General features: G+C 35.8%; 1 protein-coding gene across 1 annotated transcript; it reads right to left on the reverse strand.

The window, feature by feature from the left end:
* Positions 1-6815: 6815 nt before the first annotated feature.
* BRL2 (BRI1-like 2) lies at positions 6816-10377 on the reverse strand. Its single transcript, XM_079035443.1, has one exon. It carries the CDS (start codon positions 10246-10248, stop codon positions 6916-6918), a length of 3333 nt encoding a protein of 1110 aa, XP_078891569.1. The 5' UTR covers positions 10249-10377; the 3' UTR covers positions 6816-6915.
* Between the last annotated feature and the right edge of the window lie 4214 nt (positions 10378-14591).

A 14591-nucleotide genomic window follows, 5' to 3' on the forward strand; every position in this document is an offset into this window, starting at 1 on the left:
AAGCGTCCGACGCAAGAGGTATGCGTTGTGCACACCTTCTTCTACAAGGAGGTATGATGCACCAGCAACATTCGGATATGTGTTGAAAGGAGGGTGGAGCCACGAGGCCCTTGCATGATGCGCACCTCCAGTATAAAAAGAGGGTTGTTGCCCCTCATTTCGTCCCACACATTGGAATTCTTTCTTCTCTCGTCCTTGCTACAAAAATTCTCATAAGAAGCCTAGGACACTTCTTCAGTTATACATTTTAGCTATTAGTAAGCTAGTTCTCGAGCCCAGGTGATCCCAATGCAATCTTCGAGTCCCAAGTCCCAATTCTACCCTACTTCAGTGGTTTCACACTTCACAAATGATTTCACGACCCCTTTTTCTATCGCTTTATAAAAATATAGGGGGAATACATGCTTATCAAATGGTTTTATAAAAATGTTTATGTTATAAATATTAAATCATTTTATAAAGCTAGATGCCTTAGGATAACCTAGCTATAAACACTATGCCTACTTGTAAGTTATGATATTGTGCCTAAGAGTTATGATAGTTTAGGAATAGATAATACTTAGATGTTATAAGTAAAATACGTTAGGATAGTATAACTGTAGATACTATGCCTAGGTTTAAGCTAGGGAAAATATCACTGTGACCCAATAAACTAACACACTCTGTTTTAAAAGGTCCCTTGTCTTATTTTTTGCATCCTAGGGGTGTATACTGATTTTTAAGTTTTAAAAGGTCCTTATTTTTAAATTTCTTAACTTGTTACCATAAGAAGTCCAGTCAGCAACTAAAATATCCATTTCATTAAATGATTTATCCATCACCGTCCATAGCCACTGAAGCCATCATATACAACCACCAGAAGCTAACAACTACCAGAAGCCAACAACGATAAAGAAAACATTAATGGTAGTAGAGACATTGAAACTTGGTAATTCCATCTATCCGGAATCAATCTGCAGCAAAATCCTGAATCATAAATGATTATATGGGAAGGACATGAAAGATTTGTAATGGAATCAATCTACACCTACATGAAAGATTTCAAATCACCACCATCGGATACCTACCTCTCCCACCATCATCCACCGATCACTGTGAACACATATTGAAAATCTAATAAACCCAAAAGACTAAAAAGCCCAAAAAAAATTAGATCATCTGCAATCAAACATTAATCCAAGCCACCACAATATCTAACAAAAATCAAACCAATAATCCTATTGTTTGGAAGTGAAGGGTTGAAACAAAAACCAACCTTTCAATACTTGTCCCATGACCATGACTAGGTTCTTAGTGGCCACCATATGTGGCAGATTAACAACCATCGCCACCGTCGTTTGTAGCGGATCAAAAACCATCGATGTTGTCTGTGACGGATCAACAACCAGCGTCGCTGTCGTTTCTGTCTGTGGTGGATCACAACCATCATCATCTTCGTTTTGTAGCGAATCAACAACCATGACTGTCGTCTGTGGCAGATCAATAAGCATCGCTGCCATCATTTCTGTCCTTCAGATCTGGTAAAACTAGGGCTAGAATTGAATTCTTTCCCAAATCATAAACGATTATGTGTAATGGATGCATAATCAATGGTATCAATTTGTCAGTGGTTGATAAGCTGGTTGGGTCGTTGGGGGCAGAAGCGTATTACCTGTGGTGGCGGTTGGGTGGTTAAGGAGAGTTCTAGAGATGAAGGTGAATAGAGGAGTATAGTAAAATAAGGTGATGGTTGAATTTTGATGAAGTGATTTAAACTGTGGGTCCTAATGTCAGCAGGAAAAGGGAATCAGTGGTGGAAATAAGCAAGCTACATCATTTGATATTATTTATATATGGCATGGGAAACCGGTAGTAGGAGGTAAGTTACCTAAAGTTAAAATCAAGTTTACACCCCTAAGATGCAAAACAAAAATAGATCAAGGACCTTTTAAAACAAAAGGTGTTAGGTTGTTGGGTCATAGTGACATTTTCCCATTTAAGCTATGATCAATGTCTAAAAGATATGATGCCCGATAATCTAGGATTAAGTATTACCTAGATGTTATAATGGTCAAATCCCTACAAAACTATAAGTACCTAGGAGTTATGCTAGACAAGATTTAGGATATGTGTGACATCCCCATTTTTACGGCCAGAAAAAACCGATTTTGTTTATGCTTTATAAAAATCAGAGTATCTCTTTTAATAAAAATGTTGCGGAATTTGTTCCCAGAAAAACATGATAATCGCGTTATCAAAGCATTTCTAAAGAAATATATTTTTATTCACTTTTAAAACATTTGGGATGTCATTGTCAATACAGAAACATAAGCATAAACAGAATTTACATTTATTTACACTAGTGATCTACATCTCTTTTAAATCTCTCAGTGTAATGTAACTTCATATCGACACCTATGATACAAATAAACTGAGTGGGTCAGGTTGGGAAACCTGGTGAGTACATAGGGTTTTCAACCCACAATAATATAATCATTATATTTAAACATCAAGTAATCAACCCAATTTCACATTCCCATTATCTTCTTAAGGATTTACCCTAAGGATCAGCTAACCCTCGTTCCTTTATTCCTAAGGAAACAACATGAAGTTCATTGTTGCCAATGACACAGTGGTCAAGCGCAGCTGCTAATGTTATCACTTAGGCGCAACTGCAAGAATTGGGACTTTTTCTATGAGGCGCTTCTGCCGGTATTGACCTTTAAACACTACTGTCATGGTCATAAGGCTCCCTATTAGGTGCAGCTGCCGATACTGTCCTTAGAGCGCAACTTCTAGGACGTTTACCGTAGATCTAAAACATCTACGGGTTGTGGCGCAGCTGCCAGTGCTCATTTATAGGGTACTAGGTCCACTGTTGCCAATGTATACCTATAGGGCACTAGGTCCGTACTACTAATGTTCCTCTATTTCAGATTTTATTCCTCATAATTCATCTACCCATGTTTTACCCAACATATTTTGTAGATATAAAATACTTTATACAATTTACATCATTTAAAACATGTATAAAAATCTTTCACCAGCATAGACAGCAAATATTCAGACAATATGCACATAGCACGTAATTTATATTAAAATACTTCATATCTATGTGTAAGATGAAAGTAACTATGCACTCACCTGAAAAGGTGGTAATTCTGCCTTCGAACAACGATTCGTTATCTCAAAACAATTATCCCTTGATAAAACCTAGTATCATTATCACTCGGGTTTAGTCTAACGTTAACCGTGACTAATTAATAGTCTAGCTATTATTATTATTATTATATAAGCGTTAAAAAACACTCTATATAACTCATAATAATAGCCCAAATAATTATTTTAAGGTCCTAATAATGTTACTATATTAAAACATAAGTTATACTAAAGATAGGTTAGGCGTAGCTCACTTACAGCGGGTTTTTCTCAAAACCGGGCTCCGCTGGAGTAGCGTTCCCGATCCGAAAGGCTCTTCTTCTCAGAGCCGTCGGGCACTCCGGGGCTTCCGCCTCGTGCTAAGGAGGTTCCCTAGGCTTTTCGGGGGGTTTCGGGGTTAGAGAGAAGTTCTAGAGAGAGAGGGAAGTGAGGGGAGGTGTGAGGAATGAAGAGGGCTTCACCTCTTATTTATAGGAGGCTGGAGGGTCACTCACGTCTTGAGTTTTAAGGTGCTCACGTCGTGAGCTAGGCTGGCTACAGCCAGGCGCAGCCTGGTGCTGACACGTGGCATCACACACAGGGTGGAAATCAGCCGATTTTCAAAAATTCATAACTTTTTCATAAGAATTCCATTTTTGACGTTCTTTATATCCACGCGTAGGTAAAAACAAGATCTACAACTTTCATTTAGACTCCGTCGGCTAATTCTCGACCGATCTTAAATTTAACAGTACAAGGAGATTAGACTGCTAAATGACCGCGAAGAATTCGTAACTCCCTCATACAGACTCCGTTTTCGTCTGTCTTTTTACCGTTGAGTTCCTATTAATGAGATCTTCAACTCTCATTTAGGTCATGTAAGCCAAAAACTGCTCGAATTAAAATTTGAGTTTCGGGTCGTGCACTGCTATGCCAAATCTTAGAAAAATCATAACTTCCTCATACGAAGTCAGATTTGGGCGTTCTTTTTTTTGTATGTTCTCAGTTTAATTTTTACTACAACTATTGTTTAGATCACTAAGGCTAAAAATTCCTCTATCTTAAATTCACTATTTACGTCTCCCGGTGCCGTGTCGGTTTTGCCGAAAAACTTCGACGGGCCATAACTTCTTCGTTATAACTCGGATTTTGGCGTTCTTTATACGTACATAAACCTTGAGACATATTCTACAACATGGTTAAGACTATTTATTATAAATAATATTTTGCCGAAAAGTCGTTTTCGACCCCTATTATCTCTAAATTGACTAGCCCGGATCTACGGGTGTTACAATATGCACTGTACTTAATTGTTACGCTGCCCAAATATCATATTAAAGTAACCATAATTATGTTATATATATATATATATATATATATATATATATATATATATATATATATAGGTAATTATGTAAAGGTAAAGTATTAAAGATAAAAGATAAATACCTAAGGTCAATGCGTTAGTGAGTTGATAATTCGTCCAAAGGCATTGATTAAATTCGGCATTTGCCTGATACCTATAATCGTTAATCCTACTAGAGACTGGAAGCGTCGATTATAAGGACTCACGATATTACATTAGATCACATTGAAATATAGTCGATTATAGGAGCTCATGGTAATACATTAAAAATCGCCTTAGAATTTAGATTACCATTAGGGATGCCTGGAATGGTAATTAAAATACGTTAGGATCGTTAGATATCCTAAAAAGATAGAAAGCTAGGTTAATAAAATTATTTAAAAAAAGGTTTTCTCAAAGAAAATGGATTCTTAAAAGTTACCAAAAATCGAAAACTCTAAAAACCTGTGAGTTCACCAACATTACATTGATGTGTTCAAAACCGCATGTATTCCTAGGAAGCCGTGAGATGGAAGCCTACACCCCCGGAAGCAGCAACTAGGAAACCCCTGTAGTTTATTGTTCATGTCTATCTATTAAGACACCCTTCTTTAATAGGAACCTTATAAATTCGATATAACGTTTTATCTATAAATGAAATAGATGTTTATGTTACATATTCTGTTTTATCTCAAGGGTACTTTGGATCACAGTCTTTTTATCCGCCCGTCTTATATTGATCGTTTGGTTGCTTATTACGATGTTGACTGGGTTGATCGTCCCGAGACACGCAAATCCACTTATGGGTTATGTGTTTATCTTGGGGATAGTATTATCTCATGGTCTTCAAAACGTCAACACATAATCTCTCGGTCTAGTGCTGAAGCTGAGTATAGGGAGTAGCCAATGTCGTTGCTAAATCTTCATGGCTATGTAATCTTCTTCTCGAACTTTCATGCCCTCTATATCGTTATATTGTCGTGTTTTGTGACAATGTGAGTGGTATCTACTTAGCTTCTAACCCGGTTCGACACCTAAGAGCCAAACATGTAAAAATCGATTTTCATTTTGTTAGGGAACATGTTGCCATTGGACAAGTTCATGTTTTACATGTTCCATCTGCTCGCTTGCTGATATATTCACAAAATGACTTCCTACACAGTTATTTCTAGATTTTCGGAACAGTTTAAGCATTCGTGACCCCTTGCTTAAACTGAGGGGGTATGTTAGTTTATATATATTGTTTTGTGTAGGTGATTTCATATCGTTGCAGGGTCCTTTATGTAATTTATCATTATACATGTTGTACTATATAAAACAATGGAATAATACAGAAACCCTAACGGTCCAACCTTTCCTTTAAAGTATCAAGCCTCAACCATTTTATCCTTCCGGACATAAATAACTTTTATTATACAAACCGGTAACATAACAATATTTTCGTCCCCTGGAAGGTGATAGGTTTGGGTTTCTACGATTTTCCAAAATATAAAACTGGAACTAAACCATATGTTTGTTAGAGTATATTTATTATATATTGGGCCTCATACGTATTAACTTAAATAATATGTTACATTGTTACTTCAAATGGACATTCCGAAAGAAGTTACTAAACCACGTTAATCCAATCTACTTTCGTTTCTAAATTGCATTTAAAATTTCAAACGAAACAGTGCCAACACATAAAATCAAAAAAAAAAAAAAAAAAAAAAAAAAGTCCCAAAAACCAATAAACTCCAAATCCAATCAATATAATTTTTATGAAATAAGAAAAATTCTATAAAAACCTATTGTAATTTGAATGCAACTCTAAAAAAGATTGAAAAGTAGCAGAGAATGGGCTTTTGGAGACAAAATGCGGTCAATGGCACGCCTTCACCACTTCACATTCTTCGTGTCCCTCTTAATCATCCATGTTATCATTATACCTTCGCTTGGCGTGCAAACACATTTACCTCTTCCTATACACTTTAATTATTACCCTTAAATACTCAAAGCTTATTACATTTTTTTGAATGAAAATTGATATTAAAACATTTTCATAAATAGAAGTCCATTGTATTACACTGAGAAAATGAAATGTGGTTACAATGCACATACATATGTTTAACACATACATGAAATGTGGTTACAATACACATACATATGTTTAGCCCATATAATATACACACGAAAAATAACCAACAAAGTTGTCTATTTAACATATAGTGATGTCAGAAGTCAGGTTAACCCATATAACATTTGAATGTTTTTTGCGTACTCATGTTTTAATCATTAATCTTCTTATATCGATTAGATTATTTTGACTCTTGAAAGTCAATCTAATTACTTAAAAAGAAAAGCAAGTAATACATATGGTAAACAACATTTGATCTTGTTAAAAAAAGTATTACATTCAAATAAAAGACAACTCAAAAACACAAATTTAATGGTATATAGACAAGAAGAATATTTTAAGTAACAGGATTTCTAGGCACATTTAGGTCTCTTATCGATGCCACAATTTGCAACATACTTGGCCTTCTTGAAGGGAAATCATCAACACATTGCAATGTTATTTCCAAAAACCTAATTATTTCTTTAACATCTTCCCTTTCTTGTTCATCGGTACTCAATAACAATTCCGGGTCGATAACTTCTCTTGATTTCCCTTCTCGGACCTTCATTTTCGTCCACCCGACCAAATTCGTGTCACCAAAATCCTCTTTATCTGTCGGTCTTTTTCCAGATAAAAGTTCCAAAAATACCACGCCTAATGAATATACATCACCCTTTGCGGTGCATCTAAAACTTTGGTAGTACTCCGGTGGGACGTACCCTGGGGTACCAGCCAATGTACTAACGCTTAAATGTGTGTCGAGAGCGTTGATTAGCCTCGCCATACCAAAATCAGAAACCCTAGCCTCCATTTCATGGTCTAATAACACGTTGCTCGATTTCATGTCCCGATGGATAATGTGAGGAATACAGTTATGGTGTAAGAAGCATAGCCCTTTCGCAGCACCTCTTGCGATCTTTTTGCGCTCGTCCCAATTCAAAATTCTACGGTCGGATGTGCGTCGGTGTAACATCTCGTCGAGGCTACCAAACTTCATGAATTCATAAACCAAAAGACGTTCTTCACCGATTTTACAGTATCCAAGCAACGGTACAAGGTTTTTGTGGTTGATTTTGCCTAGGGTTTCCATTTCGGCCATGAATTCCCGGTCGCCTTGACAACTCAACCGAACAAGTTTCTTGATTGCAACACTTGATCCATCTTTCAATCTTGCTCGGAAAACTTCTCCGAAGCCACCACAACCAATCAGGCTCTCTGACGAGAACCCGTTGGTTGCTTCGATTAACTGCGAAAACTTCAGTTTTCGCAGTTGTCTTTGAAATGTTGCAACGTTTATGCTCAACGGCTCTTTCTCCTTCTCGATCTTCCATGTTGTGGCTGAATGTGAAGCTTTTAGTTGTTCAAGCATTTGCTGTTCTTCGATCACCTTTCGTTTCACTCGCATAGCTATCGCCCAGACAATTAACAAACAAACCAAAGCCACCAAGATGAGAATCCCCATTATAATGTTGTTAGCCCAAGTTTTAGCCGATGACCGCCTACCACCGCCACCGTATCTCCCAACATCACCGCCAGCATCCGCCGCCGGATTGTATATGTTGCATTCCGGCAACGGAACACCACATAATCCCGTGTTATTCGCGTATTGAGTCTCTGGCAATGTACTGAGTTGCCCTCTTGTCGGAATCTGCCCGGTTAACTCATTGTTTGAAAGATCAATCTGAACAAGAAAGGTTAGATTCGAAAATGATTCTGGAATATGACCCTGAAGCCTGTTATGAGATGCATCAAAAACACCCATGTTCTTGAGATGGCCAAGTGTCGCCGGAATCTCACCGGATAATTGGTTATGTGACAACACAAGAACTTGTAATGCAATCATTTCACCAAATTCATCAGGAATGTTTCCAGTGAGATCGTTGTACGAAAGATCAAGATACTCTAGAGTTTGATATTGTGTAAACAAACTCAAAATCGGACCAGAATACATTCTTTTAAAGTCACAAGTTCTCAACGTCGGAACCTGTAATAACCTTTCCGGCCGGATTCCGGCGAATTCCAGTAAACCACCGATTCCTTTGCAAGAATTCCCGATATTCCTGACGAAAACTACAGTATTGCCTGATAGAATTCCAATCAATGGCTGTGCTCCGATATGCCTCCCGATTCGAGGTGGGATTTCACCGGTTAATTTGTTACTATTCAAATCTAACCAAACAAGGCTGCTACAATTTCCCAATTCCACCGGAATCTTACCACTCAGGCTGTTATTTGCTAATTGTAACACCGCCAGCCTCGATAACAAACCGAACTCAGGTGGGATTTCACCGGAAAGTGAATTGCTTGTGAATGAAATCCATTCAAGATTACTGCAATTCAGCAATTCCACCGGAATTTTCCCGGAGAGATGATTGTTATTCAGAATAAGATCCTTCAGATTCCTGCATTTTCCAAGCTCCACCGGAATATTCCCTTCCAATCCATTGTACCAAGCAATAAACTGCTCAAGATTCTCCAGATTCCCGATTTTTGCAGGGATCGTGCCATTGAGATAGTTCAAGCTCAAGTCGATCGTTCTTAGCTTTGAACACTGCGACAGTTCCTCCGGGATTTCGCCTGAAATCAGATTATCCGGCACTCGAAGCTCTTCAAGTGAAGATGCTCCCGGACATATCCCAGAAGGGATGGTTCCGGAAAACATATTAGAGCTGAAATCCACAACTTTTAGCTTCTGGCACAACGAAATGGAGATTGGAAACAGCCCAGAAATCTTGTTATTACTCAAGATCAACCGTTCTAAAGAACCCATGTTTTGAAATATGGAATCAGGCAATGGACCTGTAAGATTATTGTTGGAAAGATCAAGAACCCGCAACCATGAACATGAAGAAAACGAAGCTGGAAATGTCCCAGTAATGTTGTTAAACGAAAGCCCGAGTTCTAGCAACGATTCACATAAATTACCCAACTCCTCCGGAATCCAACCAGTGAGTAGATTATGCGAGAAATCCAAAACCTGTAAGTTTTTGAGTTTCGAAAAAGATTTTGGTATGTTACCGGTGATCACATTGTATGAAAGATTCAAGTTCTTGAGATTGGTATAATTCGAAAATGAAACAGGAATGGTTCCGAATATGCTATTGGAAGATAGATCAAGAACTTGAACGATATCAGGATTAGACACAAGGGTTTCAGGTAAAACACCAGTTAGACTATTCTGGGAGAGATTGATAACAGCAAGATTCTTGAATTTGACGAGAAATTTATCGGGAATGGAGCCTGTGACTCCGGAATTCGAAAGTAGAATCTGTTCTAACCCAAATGGGAGTTGAAAAATGGAAGTTGAGTTGATGAACAGGTGTTTATTTTCTGATAGATTCAAGAGAGTTAACATATCTAAAGATGAAAAGGGAGAGAAAGAGATTGAACCCTCGAGGTCAGAATCGCTCAGGTCAAGTTGAGTCACTCGACCTTGGGTGCATGTCACGCCATGCCATTTGCATGGCGACATGGTGAGCTGCCAGCTTGAAAGAACGCCATCAGGGTCATCTTCGATCATGTTCTTGAACTCAATCAGAGCTTCAGAGTCCGTTTTAATGGCGGATGATGACCTGTAGGGGTCTGGTTTGACTATGGAACGTGGACGCAAACTGGAACCCAACTCGCATAAGATGGAAGTGAGAGCTATGCATGAATAGAGGTAGAGATGTAATACGTTGACCACCATTGGAGAAATGAGTTGAGGAACACGATGCTTCTTGACAAGAACAAGAAAAGGTGATATGTATATATATGTGTCAAATTGTAGGAAGGATATGGATGCAAACTAATAGATATCTTTTTGTCGATTGATCCATCAAACTATCAATGTATTTTGATTTTGACCTTTCAAAAGTTTCTTTTATAAAAGAAAAAGGGATATAGATGGCGTGCTCATTCTTCACATCATTCCGTAGACCCTTATGGGATCATTGCCAATTATATCTAGATTTGCAAATCCAAGTGTAAGGAGTAGCAATAACTTAGCAGTTATAATTTGGTTAGTATTTCATACTTTACAATGACTTATGCTAGAATTAAAAGGAGCATTTTTTAGATATTATATCTAGATTTGAGTATACAAGTGTGACGAGTAGCAACGATCTTAGGATTTAAATTGGTTAATTTACGTAACATGAAGACGTATGTTGGTTTTCAAAAGATACTAGTATGTGCTTTTTAGTAAAAGAGACTTATATATATATATATATATATATATATATATATATATATATATATATATATATATATATATATATATAGGGTTAGGTTATTTTGTTTTCACTATCTATTGTATGCATGTATGACTGATTCTGGACCAATCATTTTAGTTATTTTAAAAAAGTAATTAATGCATATTACATGTTGAAGATATAATAGATATTAATTACATCTTCAACATTTAATAAGCATTAATTACTTTCTTAAAATAACTAAAATGATTGGTCCAGAATCAATGATACAGGCACACAATAGATAGTGAAAACATTTGAACCTAACTATATATATATATATATATATATATATATATATATATATATATATATATATATATATATATATATATATATATATATATATAAGCGTGATAAATTTATTAAGGAATCCAAGTTGATACCATGATTTAAAAAACTATAATGAGCAATTGAGAAGAGACTAAAGTCAAAAGAGTAAAATACAAAATATTAATATTGTGGTCTTGGTCAAATGCACTTCATGGTGAAGGTGATTGATCCAATGCTCCTCATTTACTTATTATTGTTTTTTTTTTAATTATATTTAGTAATATAACATATACTTTTTATACTTTTATGAAGCTCTTTGTTTTGTATTAAAATCATATGATTAATTAGTATATATATATATATATATATATATATATATATATATATATATATATATATATATATATATATATATCAAGTTTATTTCTTCACTTCAAAAATTACAATTTTGTTTTTAATTTAAATTTCTAAATTTAAATTAGCATTATCTTGAATTCGTAATATTGATTATGTTTCATAAAATATTTTGTTGTTAGATTATTTCTAATTATTTACTAAATTATATATCAAATTGAATGTTATATTTTAAAATGTATAGAACAACTATTGACTTGGTGTGGGAGAGTGGTTATATTTTATAGATCAGGCATGGTTTATAGATATGGGATGATGCATTAGACCATATGATTGCAATTCCCACTCCACATATATATTCTCTTGTTTTGTGTGCATATATATGAATGTTGTGTGGTTCTCAAATGTTGCAATCATACCCCCATCGGCCCACATTCCTTTTGCCTCTCAACTGATATCTATAGGGAAACCATGAGTTTTTTTGGATTTTTTTTCAATGTTACTTCATTTGTCTACCATTATAATATTTGTTATTATTTAATAGTATAGTTGTTATCGATTACATTACACTTATAAGAAAATGTTATAGGATGATTTCTTATTTACAACCTTTTCTACGATTATACATCCCTATTAATATACCGATTGCCCATATTGATTTTTGGGGTATTTGGATTTTTGTATGTTCACTCTCGCTATATATGATGTCTATTGGACTGGAAACTATTTTTATAATTTCCAAAATTTGCATCTTCATTTACAGCTATACGAACATGTATCCACGAAATCCTAGTAACTATCAAGTAATATGGTACCAAACTCATTAATGTAATCCTCTTGATAGTTTCACACTCCACCATGCTAAGACCATAGACGCACTACAATAATCTGGTGATAAATGGAAGTATGAAGTTTTCTTATGTTGGTTCCTAAGGAGATTGACCGTTGGTCAATTAGTGAGCATTAGAGGGTTGCACCAAAACATCGGTCAACTCGTACCATAGCCGATTTGCACAAATTGCATGAGGTACATGACAAAAGTATGAGTCTATTGTATGTTATATTGTGATTTAAATATATTTGAGTTTTTGTAATTATTAGTTTTGCACTAGAGGTTTTTTTTTTTTTTTTTTTTTTTTTTTTTTTTTTTTTTTTTTTTTTCATACAATTCCATAATTATTTGTTTCATTTGAAAAATATAAATTATTTTCACTAATAATCATATAAAGTTAGAAAAGATCACTAGACCATAATTATTCATATAAATACATAAAATCATACTATAAATCACCAACCATAAGTAGAATTAGCATAAAACAAAAACATTAAAATAGTACTCCGAAATGACATTCCACAATGGCTTGTCCGGAATTCTGAATTCAACTTCATTCATGTTCCGAACAATTTGGTCATATAACCAAAACAAAAAATGCTTATTTTTGTCAAAAAAAAAATTATATTGGTTAGATTGCTCAATTTTTGCCCTATGTTTTTCTAATATACTACTTTCTTTAAAACCTACTAAATTAGACCTAAACAGATGATTTTAGCTTCATGTAACCACATACTACAACTATTATAGCAAAGTGATCACTGCCAACAAGGTATCTGCATCCGCATAGGCGAATTTTGATGCAACCACATCCACATGGTTCTGATGTGCGTCTATGTGGATATTTAATTTTTTTTTAGTTATTTTTTGTAACGCCCATTTTCTAGAATGATTTATCTAAAGGCTTAGAGGGATAAAAATGAAGTTTTTGGGAAAAACTTTATGCCACGACGTGGCGCAAGGATGCCCATGACGTGGCATGGCTTAAATGATTGTATCCTTCTAATGAGTCCCACAACGTGGCAAGAGAAGGGTCACGACATGTGTAACACCCGTTTCTCAGGTGCATTCCTTCATGTTTTCTAAGATTATTATTTTTGAGAATTTTGGCTTTATGCAGAGTGTAAATAGCTAGTTACGTAGTGTGTAAATCATTAAATGGACACAAGGGTTTATTGCCCTATGCGAGGCGTAACCCAAGTTACGCAGGGCGTAGTTACATAAGGTGCAAACCCTAATTTCGAGATTTTGAACCCTATTTAAGGACATTAACCCCTTGAGGCTCTTCTTATTACCAACCTCTACCCTATTGAGCATTGAACTCGAAACCCTATTCCCTTAGACTAAATCTTGAACCTTTTGTGTATTTTTAGTGCATTTTGAAGAAGGAGAAGTCCAAGCTTGTTGATTGTTGTAGCCCAAGCTTGTGGATCTAGAATCTACATTGCATTTCTCAACTCAAGAAGGTATAAGGCTTGAATCTTATTGATCCATGCCATGTGTTGGATCTTATTAGATTCTTGATTTGTATGTTCTTTTGTCCCGTAATCTTGAGTCTTGTGAGTAGGAGCTACTCCAGACCTTAGGGTTGCTATTTTATGTTGTTTCTAAGGTTGTTAAGAGATAAAAATGTGTTCTTGGTTGCTACCTTTCATCCATGCAAGAGATTTTGGATATTAGAAGAGGCTAGGAAGCTAGGGTTTGATTTTGAGATCCATGTAGCCATGCAAAGGCATAAAGTTATCAACTTTATCACTCTAGACGTTTATTGGGACTGGATCTGAGCATTTGATGATTCGTCTTTACAGATTAAGAGCTTCAGGTGAAAATAACTTAACAGCTCTGTACGCGGGGCGTAATCTGGGCTACGCTTTCTGGATAAGACTCTACGCCTTGCATAGAGTGAGATGTACACAGTGCATAAGTCAAAGAAAGGTTGACCATTGACTTTTTGACCAATTTGAATTTTGGCTAACTGTAATGGGTTGAACACTTAAAAAGGCGAAATGGTCTTTTACCCAAATGAGGATTTATTTTGGTATTTGGACTTGCTAGCTTTGGGATTTATCCTAATTACTAATTAGGTTTGTTTTTTGATATGTTTAGTGAGAGAGACTTCAGCGCTTACAACGTGTGTATGAGATCTATTCGTTGACCGATAGAGGTGAGTCTCTTCACTATACTTGTGGGTCGAAGGAACCAATGCCAACCCACTGGATTATATTTGTAGGATGATAGATGTATTTGTGACACTTGCTGATATGCATGTATGCGTTTATTGTCTTTTTAACTCTTGATGGCATGACTGTATGTTGATTGTATGTGGGGTGAAATAGAACC

The sequence above is a fragment of the Lactuca serriola genome, chromosome 1 (assembly GCF_051521515.1).
Source record: "Lactuca serriola cultivar US96UC23 chromosome 1, Lser_US96UC23_V15, whole genome shotgun sequence".
NCBI classification, from domain to species: Eukaryota; Viridiplantae; Streptophyta; class Magnoliopsida; order Asterales; family Asteraceae; genus Lactuca; species Lactuca serriola.

What these genes read in the sequence shown, in the direction of transcription:
- BRL2 (XM_079035443.1), bottom strand. Translation starts at nt 10,248, where the DNA reads ATGGTGGTCAACGTATTACATCTCTACCTCTATTCATGCATAGCTCTC.